At 41.3% G+C, this 23,236-nt stretch overlaps 1 protein-coding gene across 27 annotated transcripts in view; it reads right to left on the bottom strand.

The window, feature by feature from the left end:
- Nucleotides 1–23,236, bottom strand: part of ENOX1 (ecto-NOX disulfide-thiol exchanger 1) — a 584,882-nt gene that overhangs the window by 105,347 nt on the left and 456,299 nt on the right. For all 27 annotated transcript variants that reach the window (XM_054665232.2, XM_003954252.6, XM_054665246.2 and 24 more), the window contains 2 exons: nucleotides 6,997–7,103; nucleotides 2,959–3,076 (listed from right to left, as the gene is read on the bottom strand). In XM_054665232.2, coding sequence (XP_054521207.1) covers nucleotides 2,959–3,076; nucleotides 6,997–7,103 — 225 coding nt within the window. The remainder of the gene's footprint in view (nucleotides 1–2,958; nucleotides 3,077–6,996; nucleotides 7,104–23,236) is intronic.

Raw genomic sequence — 23,236 nt, forward strand, 5'->3', positions numbered from 1 at the left:
AAAGCAGAGATATATTCAAACATTTTGATTATTTTTTAAAAAGTAAACCCAAGGTATCATATAAGTCCTTACACAATAAATTGTGCCTTTCCTAAAAACCAAACAAGTCAATTATTTCCATCTCTTCCCTGCCCCCCAAAATAAAATCCATTACAGGGTACTTTTGTCTTAGTATGGAGACGACAAGCAAAGCTGGCCCTGGGGGACCACAGACAGAGCGCCCTGCAGTGGGTGCAGCCTCAGCACCTCCTCCCGGCACAGGCAGGTGACAACTGAAGGATATTCTCTTCTGGAATTTCCAAGAATTCCTGGGTCAGCTACTACCCAGGAGGTCTGAAGCAAAATCCCACTGTTTAAGCAGAGAGGAAATTGGCAGGGGATTCCTTAAAGCATGGAGAATTTCACCTCCATTTCAGCACTGGCAATTCCCCTGTTAGTGAATTAGAGTGCTACATTTTGAGAGGACTGCTCCTATGTAGGTGACTGGCAGATGCAAATGTGTACCTAAAAACAAGGGATGTGTCTGTCACCCAAGAAGATACCGCTGGAAGGTGTTTCCCTCGGGCTATGGCCTCCATCCTCCTGCTTCAAGCAACAGTTAGCAGGGATTTGTCTGAGGTTTGAACAAAAGACCAGATGGGAATTCTTGCTGTCAGGCTGTGTCCCCAAATATGCAGGGCTGAAAGAAAAACAACTGCCTGCCTTTGGGCCAGATCTTCAGGGCCCCGTGGAATAAAAAAGGTTAGTTGCCTTCCTTTCCCTTTAATCAGTCCTGTGCTTTCTTCAGAAACCACATGCCACATTCTCTGGTCCATCTCGTTTTGAAAAGCACGAAAAGACTTTGAACTCCTCGGGGCCTGGCATTTGAACTCCGGTTCTTTCATCTCTTCCCTCAGAACCTGGCATACAACATGCCCTGCACTTTGCTCATTAATTCTGCTGACCAAGTAACAAGACTGGTGAAAGTTTTTTTTAAAAGTTCAGGCTCTACTTCACGTTCTCATCAGATGCCTGGGGAATAAACCGAGAGAGGTGTCGGGAGATCACATCTCCGTTGATGCTTCTGCAGCAGAGGCCGGGCCCCGATCCTATAAGCATGTACGTGCCGCAAGACCTCAGTGAGCATACTATTCAGAGTCATCATTATTCTGGTCCTATCCTAAGCAGACTATGAAATTATACACAATTCTTACTTGGGAAATTGACAAGTTATTTAAAAAGAAACATCACCAAGACAAAACAAAAAGCCACAGGTTCAAATGAGAATTTCTGACTGATGCAGTTCTTTTCTCCTACACCTACCTTGTCAGGATATTAAGAATCCAAGTTTCATGTCAACTTGCCTCTCATCCAGAAGCTTCACAAAGGATGAAAGCGCTTTTGACAAAAAAAAAAAGTTTATTTCTTTATTTGAAGATCTTGTTGAACTTAAGAAATTCACACAAATCCTTGCTCCCTTCTTTTGCTATGTGAAGGTTTGTAGAATAGAAATCCTGTGAGGAAGGTGGTCTCCTCAAATGAACAAACCCAAGAGTAAAGCAGTCCTGAGGAATCTGATCTGGGCTTAGCAGGAGACATACATCATTGACACATAAGTGCTGGGTTCATTTTTCAGACAAGGGATATATGGCTTCAGAAAATAGTGGCATGGTGCCTACTTGTATGTTAAGCACCTGAAAGATTAAAATGAATGAATTTGAGGGTGAAAGGGAAAGTTTCTAAGGCAGTGGTTCTCAAACTTTGGCATGCATCAGAATTTCCTATAGGGCTTAAATCACAGATTGCTGGACTTCACTTCCCCACACCCCTGTAGCCACTAGACGTTTTTGATTCAGCAGGTCTTGGGTGGGGCCTGCTAACTTACATTTCTAATAAGTTCCTAGATGATGCTGGTGCTACTGGACTGAGAACCACACTTTTGAGAACCACTGCTTTAAAGAAATTAAAGCCCTTTCTCTATATGCCTGTAGGCAGGAGCTTTTTCTTATGATCATCACTCGCACCCCTGACATTCTCTTCTACAGCCCTGGAGAAACAGAGCATCCTGACCACTTTGCAGTCTTGGTGACCTGATCCTTTTAGAATCTTGATTTTGGCTTCTTAATAAATTAGCAAAGATCCTCGATTCCTGGTCACCTGCAATCTTTCTGTTAAAAAGTCTCTAACAGGTGTATGTTTTATTCACTTGTACACATGAGGAGATAGATCAAATCTATACCATCTCTGTAATTTTCTTGTCTGGGAATGATGGCAATTATGGTTCTTCCTAGGTCCTTCGGACAATACCCTTCCAATCAGACAAGCAGTCTCCCTTGGTGTCTCATGTTTTGAATGAGCTTTTCCCTTGCCTATTTTTACAATACCAATGGATTTATATATAATTCAATGAGAGCATTTTAAATCAGCAGCTCCCATTAGACAGAGCACACAAAGCAAGGTTCTCTCTAAGTTTCTCTTCTTTTTACAACCTAAGGAGTGACACCCCTAGCTTGGTACCAAATGGGGCCAGCCTTTTAATTACAGATTAGGTGAAAGAACATTTATGGGAAAAGAAGTCTAATTCTCCAGCATCTTGGCTCAGAAGCTAGAAAGCTTCTTCAGGGATTAAACAATTCCCATGTAAGAAGTACACGACTAAAACCAAATTTTATCCATATTTTTAGCATCAGCTGTGGCTGCTGTACTCTGGAAAAGGATTTTCATGGAAACAGGCAAATATCCCTGAAAAAAGCTTAATGGCCCCAGATCTACGTACGGAGAAACAACTGGAGCAATTTAAATCACTCTGTTCCCAAGAAGGAGTTAAAAGTTCTATTAATAAAAAGCAGAGTCACTCAAAGATGAAAGTTTAGTATAATTCAAATAAAAGTGAGTTATAGGGCCATTTACTTATTCCCCAGCTGAGATTTGGAAGATCATTATGATACCTCATGGGTCTGTGGCAGTTATCGGCATTACCTGATTCATCGACTCTCATTTTCTTTGTAGGGCTGTCACAGTTCTCATCATCAGACATTTCCATTTCTTCTTCGCGGCGGATGCCCATGAGCTGCTCACTTTGAGCATTCCGGAGCTCCTGCAAGTAGAGGATACACAAATGTCAGAGTCACAGACACATATGGCTTTCCCCAATGGTCTTTGGGTATATATGACTGGCATATTAACATTCAGAATCCAAAGCTTTTATCTCCCAAATATAGCCTCACCTAACCTAAAGGAGGTTCTGAGGGGTGTGGGGTACAGGGGAGACTGAGGTCAGGCTTAGATTAATCCCTGCTCACCCATGACTAGGGCTCTTTAGCAAATAATTTAATCTCTCTTGAGTCTCAATTTCCTCATTTGTACAAAGGGGATAATAACATCCACCTAATAGGGCTGCAAGGATTACATAGAAATACCTGTTACATGGCTGGCACATGTACAGTAAGGACTTAGAAATTATGGTTAAGAACATGAACAATGGAATTTTAAAATGGACTGTTCTACCACTGACCCACACGGTGTGACATTAGGAAGGATTCTTCATCTCTATTAACCTAAATTGCTCACTGGAATATTATGATTAAAAATAGTTTTGAGGATGAAATGAGTTAATGAATGTGCAATACTTAGCATCATGCCAGACACTTGGTTTGCTCAGTTGATAATGCTGGACATTATTATTTCTCATGCAAACATAGTGCCCCTGCATGTGTGTATGTGCCCATGTGTGATCACACACACACAGGCACACACACACACCATTCAGATATCCAAAATTCAAAATTAGTAAGATGTTAGGGAACAAAACACAAACAGATGCCCTTTCTTTTGTATTGCACACGGTCATGTTGGGGTTACTGTTTTTGTTGCAATGGTTGCTTTAGCATCACATAAGTTAGAGCCACAGATCTTAAGATCACATCTTACTTTCTCCATTTATTAGGGGAGTGACTACAATCAAGTTATTTATTTGAGACTTTGTCTAGTCACTCACAAGTGAGGAATAATAATACAAGGCTGTTTACATGTAGTAGCATATGTCAAAACTCATTGTAAAGATTAAAGAATTACACAGGGAATTTCTTACTACTGTGCCTAAAATCCGAACATTGTAATACTTATGCTAAGTATTTATATTATTATTTTGTATCAAGCTGTATATTACATATTTGTGAATTCTTCCTTATTCATTCTGTTCTCTTACATGTACTATCTTCAGAAATACTTAAAACAGGGGAAAGCCTCCATTATTCTTTTTCCCTCTGTAAAGTCTCTAAATAAAAATCAAATAGTTAAAATAATTTCATGTTATGATCAATAAACATATGAGTAATAATAAAACTCAATTACTACAACTAATTTATTAGGGGCATGACTTGTGCCCATTTGATGGACATGCATATATCACTCCGTGTTATGGGTTTTCTCAATTCTTTTCTCTCCTTAGCTCACAGATTTTAACTACAGCATGATGGAGAGGAAAGTATTTATTGCTAACAGCATTTGAATGGTCAACTCTGTACCCTGGGAATCACCCTTGCAGAGGACAGGGAAGGGAGAAAGCAGAGAGACAAGGTCCGAGGTGGGGTGCAGGGGCACCAATCACAGGCAGCCCTGAGAGGCCAGAGGGAAGGCAGACAAGGCTCCTAATTTGATTATGCCACCCAGAAGAAAGAGGTGCCAATTCCATCTTAAATAACACCATCAGGCATTGGAGGTGGGTGTCACATGTGATTAGTGGGGAAATTTTTAGGATGTGGACAGCTAATTTTTCTACTGACAAAGAGCCCAATTCCCAAAGAGGTGGCTTAACACTTGAAACAAGGAAAAGTCAGGTGGAAAGAATAAATGAGGCTGAAAGGGACTGTTGTTTAGTCCCTGCGATTAATGACAAACTGTCATATGGTAGTTGTTCTTGTGGGAAAGGGTGGTGGAAAAGAAAAAAAATTGAGGAAAAAGAGCTGAGGGTGTTTCCACAGGGTGCCTCTGGTTCAGCATTAAATCACTAGTACACTCTAATAAATCTGTAGAGGTGTTGCAGATAATTAACAGATGCTGTACATGGGAATGTGGGAAAAAATCAAGCCAATTATCAAGCTTATACGCAACTGAGAAATCATCCACAATGTTAAATTACCAACTGGTATTTAATCAATTAAGCGACATGCAAGAGAAAATCACAGCTAATTTAGAATTCTGTGGCCTAATGTATATCAAAAGAGGTGGGGAAAGTAGCAGGAAAGCACAAAGACCCTTCGCAGGAGCACCTTTGACAGCTGCACTCCATCTGTCCTTCTGGAGCATTATTTCTGTCTCCTAGTACCAAACAAAGCAAGCAGGCTTCCTTAGACCTGCATGGAAGCCTTCACACGTCCTGCTCCCCACCACACCCACGCAGAGGAGGCAGGGTTAAGCGAAGGTGAGAAGTTGAGGCAGACATGGCAGGAAGTGTGATTCAGATCAATATGTGACATTTGCTGACACTCACATTCTAATGATGGCCTTTTTATGCTCAGGTTTATTCGGTAGCAGGCCACCAGCCTTTCTCTCAACATTCCTTTTAATCATGTTTGGTTTTTATGTGAAGAAATAAATAATTCACAGACTGATCATTCCCAAATCTGAATCATAGTTTATGGACTCCAATTTGTGTTTTCATAACCCTCAGTTTGTCTACTGCATCACAAACAGAGGACTCTTTTTTTTTTTTAACCTTGAAAATCAACCTTGACCTCGGTCTTAAGTCAGAGTCAGGGAGAACATCAGGTAAGCACCCTTCATTTTTCTGGCCCCTGAAAAATTAAAGAGAAATCCCTCCTCTTCCTTACTCATAATCCTGAACAGAAAAACAGAACTGTATCAGTCACCAACCACCGTAGGCATTAGTGAACAAACTAAAAAATGTCCTTTTTAACAATAAATTGCACTAGCATTTTAAGTGTCACATTATTGTGAAGTCATTCAGTATTCACCATAATAACAGTGATAATAAAGAATTCATTTGGTATTCATGTGGATATTACATCTAGTGCTATTGGTATTCAACTGTAATTTAGCATTAGTTAATGGGCACTTAAAATGCTACCCAAATGATTGATATCATAGTACTTTGTGATTCCTCAAACTCTATATAAAATACTTATTTTACAAGTGTGAGCCAAAATCATTAAATAAATAAACCTTACCTTCCATAAGTTTGGGATTTTGAAAGAGGGGAATGTCATTTAGAGAACTTTAATATTAACATGCTAGAGATGGAGAGGCATCCAAATGAAAAACATTCTTTCATTAAAAAAAAGAAGCAAAGACAGTATACTTACTTTTAAATTACAGGTTCAAAGCGTACACTACTCTGTGGAGTTAAAAATAACAGCTGGACGACCAGTGACTAATGACACATTTTGGTCCTTCTAAGTGGCAAGGAGGTCAAATTCTAGACTGTTCTCTTGGGGGTAGATACTCACTTCACACATGCATGGTTGCTGATGGGTGGACCCAGTTGGCCTAGATATTCACTCCCCTTACAACATTGGATCTGGAGAGAAGTGTAATAGGACTTAATGGCTAGCATAGGGACTAAGATGTTGCTTATGATGAGACAATATGGACAGAAAGGCGTACTTGTCCAAAGAGCAAACTGTCATCATCACGTAGAACACTAAAAAAAAAAAAACCCTCTGTATTTAAAAGCCAGTTTTCTATTGTAAGTTCCATTTTTCTTCAAAATAATTTGCTAGGGAAAGTGTCTTGGTTTATTTCTGAAATCTTTACTATGAATGGGAAAAAGTATTTTCTCCCATTGCAGGGGAGAAAAACACTGTGTTCCCTAAGTGTTAAGTCAGCTGCTTTTCTGGACAAGGAACAAATCTCAGCTGCATTTGGAGCTGACAGTGAGATCAGACAATGGCAGGCGGACTGCCCACTGTAACAGAAACCATCATGGCTGCAGCCATGCTATTCTCTGCCAATCCAGCTGTGTGATGGTGGTTAAAAAGTAATAATAAAATCACCAACCTCAGAATGCTTTCGCCAAATGTCTATGTTCTTGCGCTGGGCTTTCGAGAAATGGTCCCAAGCTTTTTGTCTGGTAGAAGCGTTGAAAACGGCCACAATCTGCTCAACTTTGGTGAACAAGGAAGTCAAACAAGACAAGTAATTTATGTTGTGATCACTATAGGGAAGCAAAGCAAAGACACTAGGAGTCTATGGATGATGTCACAATAGAAACAACATCATCAATATCCATCCAATTTGTGCCTTTCGTACTTACATTTTAGCAAGGTTGGGGATGTCTCCCTTCAAGTCTGTCTCCATAACTTTAGGTTAAAACAAATTCTAAGTATGACTGGGAGAAGGGCAAGGGCATCTACTTCCAAGCATTCTTTAGCTGTTGTTTCAATATGTGATTTGGTCTATCTATATACCTAGATCTATAGATATATAGACACTGGTGTTGGCATCCAGATATACAGACAAAGTAATGCTAGGGTTGGGTGCAGAGAAGTGAAGCCAGGGAGAAGTGGCTGAACGAGGAAGAGCCCAACATATATCATTTTCTCTTTTGGTCTCTATCTCAAGGACTCAATCACAGTCCTCTCAAGACATTATCATGTCCAAGTTCCAAATTGGGACAATGAATAGCCGTGCCATATCTCCCCTCAATCTCAGGGGGTCATTTTTCCTCCTTGGCTCCTTTTTCCTCCCCCTGTTGCACTGACTGCAGCCAGCCCTCCAGCCCTCTGGCAGGGAACAGGAACCATAGCCTCTACCTCAAGACAGACCAAAGCTCACCCAACCAGCGGCACTGGCATGCAGGTCTTATTTCAACCACCATATGGCACCCTCCATAGCTCCTCATGATCACATTCCATTATCACTTTCACAAGGCTCCCCGCCCTCTGGCTCCCAAACCACTTGAAGTTCTAACTCTATCATCTTGACTTAATTTAGTACTTCTGCTGCTTTCAGGCCTGGTGCTACTGGACTGGTAAATGTTGAGGGGTTATGAACAAAACTACATAGACAAAGGCATGGGCTCTTAGTAGCAGGTATTATGGGTGGAGCCAACTAACTGTAGACTTAATCTTGCTTAAACAGTTATTGATCCAGTAAGCATGAGATTAAGGAAATTAAAGCACTAAATTAATCATATGATTAAACCTGAACTTCTAAATTTTTAGTTAAGAAGGCTCAGTTAAAATTGGCTTCTCAAGGATTCTAACACCCCATCAACATAAATCTTTCATAAGTGATTCCCAAGGCTCTATTATAAAAAAGGACATCAAAGCTCTTCCAAATCTTCGGTGTCCAAAGAATGTCAAAGAGCAATAGAGTAATCCCCACAGAAGAACAACACTTGGTGCCATAATTTTTAAATTAGCACACAAAATAAATGTATGATGGAGCAGAAGGAAAAAAGCAGATTCCATTCACTTACAATATTGTGAATATTTTTCTATGCTGATGAACAACTACTTCTCAATCTATGGCTGATTTTCACAGAGGGCTTTTATCTTTTTGCTATTAATATTTTTACTATTTTCCACTTCAGGAGAATCCCAACCCCAAATCTCCTTATTTAGCAAAACCTGTCATCATGTCACATGATGAATTTATTTGACTCAATTTTAACAGGAGGATTTGCCTTCAGTTTGACTCATACTCTCCTTGGGCACATGTGCCTTCCCTCCTCGACCTCAACTGGAAGAACTAAACTCCAGACTAAACATCTGGGGCTGCTCTAAGTGCTGGCCATCAGCTGACCACTGATCCTTAGTGCTCTGGTTGGCTGTCCTGCAGCACAGCCGGCAGAGGAGAGAACCTGTTCCACTGGATCACCGGGGCTTTCTGCATGTTTTGTCTGTACACAGGCTGGGATCATTGGGAATTTCAGCTGCCTTCTGTAGGGGCAACACAGAACAGTCAGCCCCAAATCTAGGCTGGCAGGGATGGTGATCAAGAGGTTATTAAAGAGTAATGGGCTTCGTTGCTTATAATAACATAGCTCTTTGGCATCATTTAGAAGAGGAAGAACTATGATGTCGTGACACCAGTCCTAAGGGGAAAGGACAATATGGGTTGAGACTGAGTGTTTGGTTGGTAATAGTGAAAATTCTGACATCAATCAGAGAAGGCTGTTAATAAAAATGAAACACTAAAGAAAAGTATATCTGTTCATAAAAACGTGTAAGGGGCCAGAGAGAATGAAGGTAAGGAAGACTAGTAATGCACCTGGAGGAGTACAGAAAAGAAGGAACTAAGTAAGAAGAAGGACCCAATGGCCCAATAGTGCACAGGTTTAGGGGTAAAAGGAGATCCCCTAATATCTACTCAAGCCATGTGCTATTAGATATTTCCTGTTTGTGGCTAAGTGCCTCGGTTACTTAGAACACGTTATTACCATATCCCAAGGCATAAGTTCAGTTCATTCATTCATTCAACAAACATCTGGATTCCTGTTAGCTACCAGGAACTTGACTAATTGCTAGAAATATATGATCAAGGCCCAGTCTTGTCTCTGATGCAATCATAGTCTCGGAAGAGAAAGAAAGACGAGCAGATAATTATCCTGTGCAAGAGAGGTGCAGATGACAGCTTTGAAGACACAGAGAAGAGAAGAGAGTAGCTAAGTAGATAGGTGGCATTAGAAAACATTCCACAAATAGGGCAACATTTCTGCCAAGTCTTAAATAGTGAAGCAATGCTTGCTTGGCAGAGAAGGCAGGAGTGGCCTGTTCAAAGGCTGGTATAGAGTTGTGGGAGGATGAGTGAAAGTAGCTGTGGGGCTGGGGCTGGGGCTAGTGTTAGGTATGAATCAAGAGAGACCATGTATGCTAACTCTGATTGGGAACTTTATATTGTAGGATTGGCTTGGGAGAAATTACAAAGGAATGAATTAAGGCAGAGGCTCTGGCATGGAGTGTGGCGCAGGCAGTCATTTGACAGGGAGACTTGATAGGAGGAGGCAGCTGACTTGCTACATGGGAGGAGGAAGAGGGGTGGGAGGCACCACGATGACTGGAGCTGGGAAGTACATCCCAAACTATGAGAACAAGCACCGGTGGAGGGCTGAGAAAGGAGATAAGGAATTTACTTTCGGACATATTGAGTTTGACATGCCTGAAGACGATCCAAATGGAGCTGAAATATGGATTAGGGGTTAAGAAAGAAGTCAGAATTCAAAGAGATACGGCCAACATTTTCTGGGCCATTCTCCATTTCTTGTATTCTTTTTCAATAGGGTAATTAATGAGATGTAAAACTCAGTGGGATTTAATTTTATACTTATGAACTTACATACTTTTTTTCCCTATACCAATCAAAAAGCAAAACAAAAACAAAACAAAACAAAATCCCACAAAACCCCAATAACTGTGTAACTCAGGTTTGGAAACCACTCTCACAGTATTCACACGGCCCAGTTTTACTTCTCTCATTGCTGCACACACTGTCCCTGAACCAGCCACTTGTCTTGCAAATGAAAGTTCCTGGGCATACACAAAAAAGGACTCTGGAGGAGTGCTTTCATCAGCATTAATTCATCATCATTAGGGAGAAAGCACCTCTAAGAGTATGCCCTAATGAATGTCATTCAAAGACAGCACATTTTTAAGCTCATAAATCAGGATGACTACTGGTATTGATGTAAATACACTATTCATTGCTTATAGCAGGAAACACCAGAGAGGAAGTCCATGAATTAGATGACCACTGACTACCTCTCTGGTATAATTCATACTACTTACTCTATCTATACACAATAAAACCTGTTAAGAAGTTACTATCTGAACAGGCTCTTCAAAACTTTGCTTCTCAGAGAAAGATATAACCAGCAAACAAGATGGCATTGGCATTTGTTCAAAACAAGTAGCTTATAGAAGTTGTGCTGCAGGCAGAACAAATTGAGACCTACTCCCTACCCAATGCCTTCACCACCTCAGTGGTCCACAGAGTGGCGGCCAGAGGCCCTACACAATCCTGTATCAGATAAAAAGCATAGATTCTGTTTGATTGCCACTTACTTATTCAAGAAAGTATACTCAAAAGTTTTGCAGGTAAAGGGAATTTTTTTTTCTTTGAGGGATAACATTTTCCCAAATCTTCTATTAGCAACTGAAAGAGCTCTCCATCAGAAAATTTAAATTTACCCCTCACACTTTGCAAATCTTTCCCCCCCAATTCTGTGTTTTAACTGTTTGCCTAAATTAGGTTATTTGAGGATCATAAGAAAATTAAAAATGATAAATTCTTCAGAAGTATGCCTGAATGCCAGTTTTAGATATCACAGTAGAGCCCCTAGTATACCCAGCAGCTGTAAATGACCCTAAGGGCAGGATAAACAGAGCCTTGATGAAGTTGCTAATCACTCCACAGAGCTGCAAACCCTCACTACTGGTTATTCATTAGCTTATACATATGTATGTGTGGAGATACATACATGCACCTAGCATACACACATTACACACATATATGTATATATTCTTCCAATTTTAAACAAACCCATAAGACTAATTTAACAACTTTTTTTGCACTTTTCCCCACCCCAAAATATTTGGACATTTGCTGAGTTTAGAGCACACTTCTTACTGATAGAGAACTTTACAGACTATCATGAGAAGCACTGATCTTCAGCCTTCTCTGGGAGGGAAAGCTCAGAACAGGATATCCATTTATCCAGGAACAGACCACACTGAAGCAAGCTCCCTGGGAAAAAGCAGCCACTGGGTGCAAAAGCTCAGACTTCTGGACTGCACAAGACTCCTGAATTTTGAGCTCTGGGCAGGAATGCATGGGAGATGAAAGAGAAAGGTTAGAGTCCTCCAGAGAACACGAACACAGCCCTTTTCCCTTCATGTCTTGCAGACTGCCTTCTTTCTCACAGGCCCTGCACCTCTTGTATTCCTTGTTCCAGCTAAATAGCGGTGAAAGAGCCTTAATCCAGTTAGTGTCCCAAATATCTGGAGAAACTGATTAAGTCCTTAAAGGCAGTAGGCTTGCCTAAATAAAGCACCTCAAACAAATCTTCCAAGCTTAGTTTTTGTGTTTTAATGCTATCTGGGCTCATGTTAGAGCCTCAACTCTGCAGGGTACACAGGACGTTTTTCTTTCTCTAAGGGATAACATTTTCCCAAATCCTCTATGAATAGCCCATGAGAGATTTTCAAAGGGATATGACACAAATGAAATAGTTGACCTCTCCCACCCCAGCTTGTTTTTGTTGTTTTAAAATACTAATAGCTAGGGGAGAAGGGACAGAAGAAAAGTGTAAGGCTTTAGATGTAGTGCTGGAATTGGTGAGCCTTGGCTTTAGACTGAAGAATTATAATGGAGGGAACGCAGTAAGTGATTCCAGCTCTCAGGATACCCAGAGGAGAAAGACAAGGTCCAAGGGAGAAGTGGTATGTGTCGGACAGCACATAAGAGGAAGCCGCTGCTATAAAAGAGATTCCCAGACAGACTCCTGCACATTCACTCGGGTTCTGGGTCCTGAGCATGAAGGAGCTGGCAGTCAGCCTGGCAGAAAGCCCAGGAAACAGAGAATGAATACGGTCAAACCCATACTTTAAGGAAGGATGGACTGGAATTTCAAATAGAGGAAGAAAAGGGCATTCTGGGGTTTTGTCTTGAGATATGTAAAAAAAAGCCTCACATGACATTGTGAGTCCATTACAGCCCACTTAAAACTGAGGCCAAGACACCAACAGCAGACATCATATTTCTGAACTTCCTGGCTAGATGAGGCCAGATATTTGTTTCTTTTAGGGCAGCATCCCCAACGTTTTTGGCACCAGGAAATAGTTTTGTGGAAGACAGTTTTTCCATGGACAGGGGGTTGGGGATGGTTTGGGGATGAAACTGTTCCATCTCAGATCATCATTAGTTAGATTCTCATAGGGAGCATGCAACCTAGATCCCTTGCATGCACAGTTCACAATAGGGTTCACGCTCCTGTAAGAATCTAATGCCGCTGCTGATCTAACAGGAGGCAGAACTCAGGCGGCAATGCTCACTCACCTGGTGCTCACTCCCTGCTGTGCGGCCCAGTTCCTAACAGGCCACGGACAGTACTGGCCCAGGGGCTGGGGACCTCTGTTTTAGGGAATGGAATTTGAATAGAATAAAGAGAAGCCTACTGATCACAGTACATAAAAAAACAGGATGTTTTAAGCAAATTTCAAGCAAGCAAGAAATGATCAAATTGTTCAAATAAAACAGAAAGATATTAGGTATATAGTGACTTTTAAAGATTTGCATCACTCCAAGTATACTCCAGGGAATTGTAGAGCCCTTTATTAATGCATATATTTCAAAATTTTGGAAAGTAAAGCAATACATGAGATTATAAATCTAATAGTTCCTCAAAATATATAGCATTTATTAAGCTTTTTAAATCCAATAAATCTCCTGCCTAGATTACCCCTACTGACTAAATGAAAGTAATGTATGTACAGAAGAAAAAAGGGACGATATAAAAAAAGAAGTCTACCTTCCCATCTTGACAACTCTACCAATTTCTCTTTTTAAAGATAACCAGTAACCACTATTAACAGATCCTAGCACATCCATCCAGAAAACAAGGTTATGCATATAGTACAAACAGTGTGTATTTTTCTATGAGAAACCTTTTTTTACTTACACAAAGGTGCTAATATTATATACACTATTCTGTACCTTGCTTTTTTCACTTAATATATCTTGGAAATCTATTCATATGTATGTTATCAATAAGGCTGCTATAAACATCTTCCAACATATCTTCTGAAATCCTTACATAAATACCTTTATAAAAAATTCTTAGCAGTAGAAAGGCTAGATAAAAGAGCACCTGAATTTTTAATTTTGAAAGGTACTGGCAAGCTGCACTCTATGTCCCTGAAGTGTTTTTCAGTTTGTTTCTCTTACACTTTGCCAACAGTGCATAATCAAATTTAGCTTTTGCCATTCCTGATAGATGACAGAAGGCATGAATTACATGGTAACCAATTGTCTGCACCAGTGATATGTATGTTTGCAGTTTCCATTACAAATAACAGAAACAAGTCCAGATTCATTGAGCCTGCCCTGTATTCAGTTGTTGGCTCGATGCTAAGAGTCATCACATAGCAGCAGGAGGAGAGACCTGGTTTCTGGGGATCTTTTCTTCTTTGTGACCCTCGAAATGGCAACCCTGATCTCCTCTGGGTCTCTACTAACTCCCTTAGTGGTTATGAAAATCATATAATGGTAATAGGAGATTTCTTTCTTTTTGAGACGGAGTCTCACTGTCACCCAGCCTGAAGTGCAGCGGCATGATCTCGGCTCACTGCAACCTCAGCCTCTCGGGTTCAAGTGATTCTCCAGCCTCAGCCTTCCGAGTAGCTGGTATTACAGGTGTGCACCACCACACCCGGCTAATTTTTGTATTTTTAGTAGAGACGGGGTTTCACCCTGTTGGCCAGGCTGGTCTCGAACTCCTGACCTCAAGTGATTCGCCCGCCTCGGCCTCCCAAAGTGCTGGGATTACAGGCATGAGCCACCGTGCCCAGCCCTGTGATAGGCAATTTCTAATTACTTAGCCCTTACTGGGCTAGGCACTATGCTTGATGATTTAAAACAGTAGTTATCAAAGTGTGGCCCCTGGACCAGCATCATCAGCATCACTGGAGAACTCACTAGAAAGGCAAACACTCAGACTCCAGACCTACCAAAGGAGAAACTCTAGGGATGGGGCCCAACAGACTCTGCTTTAACAAGCTCTCTGCATGATTCCAAGGCATGCTAAAGTTTGAGAACCTCTGATTATCTTACCTAAGTTTTCCAACGACCGTCTGAGGTAGGTGCTAGTATGAATGCCCATTTCATTGATGAAGAAACTGAGGTTCACTGAGACGAATATTTACTTGTCCAAGGTCATATATTTAGCAGTGGTGAAGTTGGCAATGGAAATTACATCTATCCAACTTCAAATCATGTATGTATACTCATTATATGATGGGCCAAAGTCTTATGAGCTCTGTGGTGTGTAATGTGCTAGACTTTGTACTACACACTGGGGATAAAAAGGGCCAAATATGCAGCTGGTCCTTGAGCTGCTCAGAGTCCCTAGGGGAGACAACATATATATGATTGAATCGCAAGATGAGAATTGCTTAAGAGAGATGCAGAGGGTGCCAAGGGAGGCCAAGAAAGGCTTAAAGGACCCCTTGGCTAAAACTTGCAGCTAAGTTGAATTTTCAATGCAAACAAGCCAAACATTGGAGGTTATGATGGAGCAGGAAGCTGCATTTACCTCTCTACAAAAGTGTATTGAGGAACATAAGCCACAGTGCAGAAGAATCAAAGTGTCTGGAAAAAAGGTCCCTACTTCTTTTGTGACTACCAGGCTGGAACCAATTTCTCTCAGTGTGTGCCCTCAGCCTTCTCATTTTGTCTAAAATCCAGTCTGTCCTACTTTTTTTGAAATAAAAGTCATTGAATAAGCCTCAGCAGGGGAAACTTACAGAAGTGGGGCCAAGGGAGTGTTTTTATGAATACAACACTGTTTTGGGGGTTCCATGTAGAGGGGAAGAGAGAGTTGGGAAATCTGTGTTGGTCAAGTCTTAGCTCCATCGCTAACTAGCTGTGTGACCTGAAGAAAGTGTCCATCTGTTTGAATCCCAAGGCAAAGGGGGCTGGGCTAGACCATCCTGAATCTCCTTTCTGGCTCTGGGAGCCTTTACAACAGGGCTTAGCAAACTTTATAAGGAAAGGAACAGATAGCAATTATTTTTGGCTTTGCAGGTCATATATCTACCTTGCTATAGAAGGTGTCTACACACATAAGTGGTTTCTCTCCTTAAATAGAAATCCTCTCACTTTGTCTGTGGCTACTCTTTCATGATTCTCCCCAGGTACAATTTTCTTTGGTTGGAAAACAAACACTAAGTTGTACTTCTCTTTCAGTTACGCAGAGTCAAGAACACATCATCTCTGCTTTAAAGTAACTTTACTGACACCTTACTTTTCCTCAATTTGAAAGTGTCTTGGCTTTAAAACATCTTTGTAAAAATTTTTTTTATGCATGGATTTTGTCCAGTGTAGCTCAGAGACTGTTTCCCAGAGTACCCCAATGCTATCAACACACATTCCCCTCGCCTGGTGTGGGGCAGTGGCTAGAGTCCAGTCCTAGACCTGGGCTCATATCAAAGTGACAGAGTTTTCATCTTTAGCTCCCAGAAGTTATACCTTTCCTGATTTGCTACATTTCACTTAATATGCACTCCAATTCTTTATTGTTCCAGAGTGTAAGACTTGATTTCTATCTTACATTTTGGTATTATTAAAGATTTAAAAAAAAAAAACATAATGATTTGACTCAGTGTATACATTTTCCACGAGACTGAAAGGAAGGACACCAAAAAAAAAAAAAAGAAAAAAAGACTCATTTCAGTTCTGGCAGGCATAGTGTCCTCCACCATCACCTTTGGCATCCTGTGAAACAGAACATTCTGTGCTCATCCTTGATGCTGAAGTTTTTATACATATTATTTTCTCTGGATATTTATTCCCTGAGACCAAAGAGGTATTTTTTTTTAATGGAAATAATGTTTCCAGCACTTAATGCATTGGCAAATACAGCCATCAGTACAATTTTGAGGAGAAATAGAAAACCTGTCACATTGCTAAAGCAGTTATGGGGAATTTTTTTCCCATGGATGAACTACAGCAATGACTGCTACAGACATGGGAAAACATTTTAACACTTCATAAAATTCCTTTTTGACAGCAGGGGACATAGAAGCCAAATTTCCCTTGGTGGAAATAAAAAATGTTTGGCTGAGATGTTCCTAAGAAGTAAATGATTTCAGAAAGAGCTTTTCAGGCAGAAGAAATGTGGACGAGGACACCAATCTGCCTAAAAGGGGGATCACAGTACACAGAGATCAGAAACCCCTCACATTTCACTCTAGCACTTAGCACACAACCTGACACTTGATAAATATTTGTGGAATGAATTTAATCATTCATTCAGACACTTGAGGCTTTTACGATTTTACCCAAGAAGATAGATGAGGGCGTGACAGTGGAGAACTGTCAGTGCCCTGCGCAGCTCTCTTTGACAATAATTCTGACCAATCTTCAGCACCTGCAGAATCCAATGCACATAACCTCAGGGTTGAAATGTGGCTTAAAATTCACAGTGTAGCCCAGGAGGAGTAACCTTCACAGCAAGGTATAGGCAGAACATTTGCATGGAGTAATATCTGATTGCCTGTTCTATGATCACTTTAGGAGCTTTGAACCTCATGGTTGGGTCCTGGAAGATACCTGTATTTAGATATCCAGAGATGATAAAGGATCCACATGGTTGATATAAGAACTGTGGAATCTTAAGGGTGGAAAGGAACTTTAAGGGATTACTGGTTAAACCCTTTTATTACAGAGATGAGAAAAAGGAGACTGAAGTTGCTTAAAAGACTTTCCCAAAGTCACAAGGCTAATTAATGGTCAAACTTGGATTAGAACCAGATCTCTCTGCCTAGTCAAAAGTCTTTCCACCATTTGCAGCTTTTAAGACCTAAGATGAGGCTGATGCCATTACCTATCACAAATGTATAAAGTAAAGTTGCATGATAGTTCTAACCTTTCCAATCTCCAGGTTGAAATAATATTGATAACGGTACTCTAATACTCCTACTGTAAAATTCTCAACTAAAGTATATGCTGTATGCTCTACTTTAAAGAGAATGGCATATTAGAGCTAAGATCATTGAGATCACGGTTTACTAAAAAACACTTAGGCTGTGTTCTGCAATATTAGGTTCTAGCCCAATTTTCAGCACCACGTTCCTTTCCACCTGTGATTGGTCAACAACCAATATTTTTTTTCTTAGGTCTTCTATGTGCTTACAAGAATTATGCCAGGTCCAGAAGTGGCACAGTGAGGTAGAAAAGAGAACAGTAAGTGGCTCATGTCTCTATTTAGCCTAAAATCTTGCTAGAGGGAAAATCAAGCAAACAAACCAATAAACTTGATGCACATAAAATAATTAGAAAATAAGTCCTCAAGTAGATAGTATTAACAAGTGCTGCAGAAGGTAGGTGAAAGGGAGATGATTATGGGTTATAATGGATAAACAAGGTTTCATGGAGGAAATGTGATAGAAGTGGACTTCAATTTTGGCACTTGGAGGAGGGGAAATAGTTCAGGCAAAGGAAACAGCACAAGCAAATGTGTGGAGGTAGGAAAGAGGGTAGTGCCAGAAGCAAATACTTCATTTTTTAGCCAGATAGCAGCATTTATACTCAGTGTGATGACAGCACACCTCTTCAACTCTACCTATAAGCTGTACCTTTACATTTATAATATTCTTAATTTTCATTTTACACACAGACACACAGACACACACACACACACTTAGAAAGCAAACTGTACAAGGAGCCAAGAGTCTTGGTTCTAAACTGCCCATAAACTACTAAATGACCAAAGCCTCTCACGTCTGCTCTCTGAGACTCAGTTTCCTCCTCTGTAAAATGAAAGGGTTTGGCCCAACCCTTTAAGATCCCTCGTAGCTCTAACATTCTATAATTTCTGCTTTTTATCCATGCTCATTATATGTATGGCACATATTCTTAAATTAATGTTAATCAACCCTTCTGCACTGCTGCTGGCTTTCCCATTTGCCTTTTCTCCAGTTTGTTCCCTTCTCTCTTACCAGGAAGCATGTTGGGAAAGTAGCAAAATGGGGATATCATGGAGTGTTTAAATTTTTATTAGATATGTGTGTGTTGTAATTGTTAAAAGGCATGCAAAACTTATCATCTCGGCATGCATATTAATAACTGAATGTGGTAGTCCACGCTTCCTGAACTTTATAAACAGCTCCTGTATGAGCTTTGAAATGACAAGCTTTGTTCATAACTGAGAAACTGAAAGTGGGCAGGCCTCTGGGGAGTTCCTGTGAAGTATACATTTTTAAAAAGCAAAGATAAAAACTCCAACGTCTCTGAGTTGGAAAACCTGGGGAAGTTTCTGGCAAATGGACGGGTTAAGAAATGACATAAAGATGAGACTAGGATGCTATCGGGATAAGGTGACATGACAAAGATGATTTACCTGTTCCGAATTTTTTTTTTCTCTTTCTTCTATATCTAGCAAATGAGGTCTATCCAGCTGGCCCGGAAGGGAGGAGAAAGCCCCAGGTGCCACAGCAGGATAGACGATGTCCTCATCTAACATCTTTTGTAACTGGACATCCATGGTCAGAAGAGAAAAATCGCCCTACACAGAAGTGAATGGATGCCGTACTCCCCAAAATTCAGGTTGGGTTTTTTTTTGTTTTTTGTTTTTTGTTTTTGAGATGGAGTCTCGCTCTGTCACCCAGGCTGGAGTGCAGTGGCGCCATCTCGGCTCACTGCAAGCTCTGTCTCCCAGGTTCACGCCATTCTCCTGCCTCAGCCTCCCAAGTATCTGGGACTACAGGCGCCCGCCACTGCCCCCGGCTAATTTTTTGTATTTTTAGTAGAGACGGGGTTTCACTGTGTTAGCCAGGATGGTCTCGATCTCCTGACCTCGTGATCCGCCCGCCTCGGCCTCCCAAAGTGCTGGGATTACAGGCGTGAGCCACCGCGCCTGGCCTCGGGTTGGGTTTAATTACAGCCCCCTGACACTTTAAGCTAAGACTTTGCTAAAAACAACGACTGTTTGATATTTAACAGCTGGTCCTGGGGTGAAGACCAGAGATATAAAAAAGGTTAGAACTTTCATAAATATGGGCAGAACTAAACACCAACAAAGCTAGAGGGTAACTGATGGACTTTGATGGAGACCTTTGAATAAATCACAACTTTTTCTTTATGTTATTATTAATGACTTGTGATGTTTTTCAAACAACTTTTGTTAAGCACTGAACTTCAGGAACAGTGGCTGGACAGCAATCTAGGCCAAACATTTGAGCCTATGGATCCTTTCCAAATGAAAGCAAGAACAAGTACACAAGCACAGAAAGGAGATAGGTGCATCTAATCCAGCTCATGGATCACACCTGAAGTTTCCCTTGTCCTATTCAACCAATTGGTTATTTCCAGCAAAATCCATAAGGGGACCCACATGCTTTTACCATGCTTTGAACTCTGCAATGTACCTGATCTTCCCTAGAAGCTGCTGAGTGAGCCCTCCGTGTTTGGCTTGTTTGCGGCCTGCTCCACTAGTTAGCTAGTTTGCCAATACACCTGCTTCCAAACCACCTCACAACAATTTCCCAACATGCTTGGCTGTTTAGTGAACAGGCTACCATGGAATGCCATGAAGGACAGCATTGACACTGGGGAGATCTTTTGGCACTGACACTAAGGAGATCCTTTATGTGGAGAGGGAGCAGTTGGGGCTGCTATGGAATAACCAGGAGATTTCCAGCCACCTGGGAGAAGGAAAGCTGAGGTGCAATTCCTGAATACTCATGATTAACAATTCTAATCTCATTCTAAGGGAAGAAGCCAAAATGTGATTCCTGTGGTATTTGCCAGGAATATTAATGCAGACAAATGGGGTGTGACTGGTTCTGCTTTTGGAAAATGCAGCAAGTGTGTCAGTCACTGAGGACTTTAGCAGTTATTGTTTTACAAGCATCCCCAAAGTCCTGACATCAAACACATCTTACCACACTGAACAGAGCTGTAGGAAAGCAAGAAGTACAGTTGAGACACAAACATAGCTCCACTAGAGAGAGGGAAATTCGGGACAGGAAAGGAGAGGCGTTTGGGTTAAAGGATGAGGAGATGTGTATGTACCTACCATGTTAGTCAGGTTACTGCTAATAGTTTCACAGACTGGGTTCCTTTTTGCAGCCCTTTTTGTAAAAGCACATAGAAGAGAATGGAAAGTTCTGAGGTTGCTCAATGAGATATGCAATCTTCTGGTTCTGCCTCACAGGCTTAATTCTAGCCCAGGCTCACAATTAAGGTATCCCCCATCTTCGAGTCATCCTGAAAGATCTTGGCTGTCAAAGACTCACAGGAAGGCTCCTCAGAGTCTCCATTGCTGGGATGTGTACACCGTGGCCAGCACTGTAGGATTTTCACAATCTCGGTTGATATCTGCCAACTGCTGAAATACTTCTCAGAATCAAATTACAGGGCTAAGGGGGACTCCCAAATAGTAACAGACAGATGGTAAATACAGAGGTTGTTGGATGGTTACAATTGGGGATACTACAACGTAAATTTCTGATGATTCTTTCACCCCAACTCTCCTAATATTTCCTAGCCTCTGACCAAGAATTTGGTAAAGTGTGGCAATTTCCAATAAAAAGTACAGCTATTGAGCTTTTTCTCTGATTTGCTTCATTATGCATGCAAGTTGAAACCTTGTTTCCTGCAGATGATGCTAACATCAATGCCAAACTACTCAACGAGGTCACCAGAAATTTCTGAACTCACTGTTTCAGGGTTCCCTCCTGCCTATCTTCTGATCTACTCATTCATTCACTCACTCATCCACCAAATATTTCTTGCATATTTCTATGTTATAAGGCTTGATATATATTGATGACTTGATATATATTGATGTCTCTTCCTTTGTGATGCCTGCTATAATAACTAAAAGCAGACATATCATGAAATCACTACTTATTTGGATAAGTGTTACAAAGGACCTTCATAAAGATTCAGTGGGCTGGGCACAGTGGCTTACACCTGTAATTCCAGCACTTTGGGAGGCCGAGGCGGGCAGGTCACGAGGTCAGGAGATCGAGACCATCCTGGCTAACATGGTGAAACCCTGTCTCTACTAAAAATACAAAAAATCAGCTGGGCGTGGTGGCAGGCGCCTGTAGTCCCAGCTACTCGGGAGGCTGAGGCAGGAGAATCATTTGAACCCGGGAGGCAGAGGTTGCAGTGAGCCGAGATTGCACCACTGTACTCCAGCCTGGGTGACAGAGTGAGACTCCATCTCAAAAAAAAAAAAAAAAAAAGAGAGAGATGCAGTGATGGCAAATCTACTAGAAGAGGGTGGACCAGAAAAACCTCTCTGAAGAGGTGGCTCTTGATCCAAGACCTATAGGATAAGAAGAAGTCAAGCACACAGAGTATGGGAAAGGGCACCCCAGGCAGAAGGAACAGAACGTATAAAGGCCGAGTGGTGGAAGGTGGTTTTGATGGGCTCAGGGGGAGAGGGGCCAGTGGAGATGATGCATGGTGAGTCTGAGGATAACTGAAGCTAAAGAAGTGAGCACAGAGAGCTCTGTCAGCTAGGGACAGTGAATATTCTCTAAATGCAATGGGGAGATACTCAAACGGTTTACTGGGGAAGACATGACCTGATTTGTATCAGATGGAATGTGAAAATAAATCAAACTAGAGTAGAAGTAGAAAGGGAAGCACTCTGTATGGCAAAAACTGCAAAATTCTTCCTAGTAGCCATTCTCCACTCCTGCCTTATTATGAGAACTCCAATTTTACTCTGGAGAGCAGCAGGCCCAGTCAAAAATTATATTTCTCGCATTCTTTGTAGTTAGGCATGGCCAGGTATAATAATTCTGCCTAATGAAACCTACATGGAAGTTGGCTGGGGATGGATTTTTGGGCAAGTTTGCTTTCTTGCTATAATGACGCAACTCCTTCCTGTGTCTTTCCTTCTCTTTTCTTATGTGATTTCAGCTGGAAAAAGAAGATGTGACGGCAGGCGAAGCAGCAGCAACCATCATAGACAACTATCCAGGTAAAGTGAATAGCACCAGAGAGACCTCAGCCCTGGCAGCCTTGAACCACTGGACCAGTACCAACAAACCCCACATCTGGATTTTACTGTGTCCAGAGAGAAACATCTTCTACTTGTTTCAGATACCGTTTGGCAGAATTTTCTGTTACTCACATGTGGATGCCGTGTCTAACTGACACATCAAGTAACCAAAGCCTGACTTGGGTGGTGGCAGTTACAATGAAGAAGGGTGGGCCGAATCGGGGTATATTTTTGAAGGAAGAAACAATGGGACTTCTTGATGACCTAGAAGTCAGTTGTGGTGGTGGGAGATGGCAGATATAAAAAGTACAAGACTTTGGTTTGAGAATTTATGAGAATGGGAAGGAAAAACCAGAAGAGGAGCAGGTTTGAAGATTAAAAGCAAGGATTCCATTTTTGATATTTCAAAGTTGAGGTGCCTAAGAGGCAGTCTCCACTCCTGTGGTTTCCAGGAGACAGGATCTTGCTGGCCCTGCCCCACCCCTTCATTCACTCCTTCTCAGGGAGTGATGAGCCAGCCTGCCCAGGGGGAGTGCCTGTTCTGCTCACCCACTCCCT

Source organism: Pan troglodytes, chromosome 14, assembly GCF_028858775.2.
Source record: "Pan troglodytes isolate AG18354 chromosome 14, NHGRI_mPanTro3-v2.0_pri, whole genome shotgun sequence".
Classification (NCBI taxonomy): Eukaryota; Metazoa; Chordata; class Mammalia; order Primates; family Hominidae; genus Pan; species Pan troglodytes.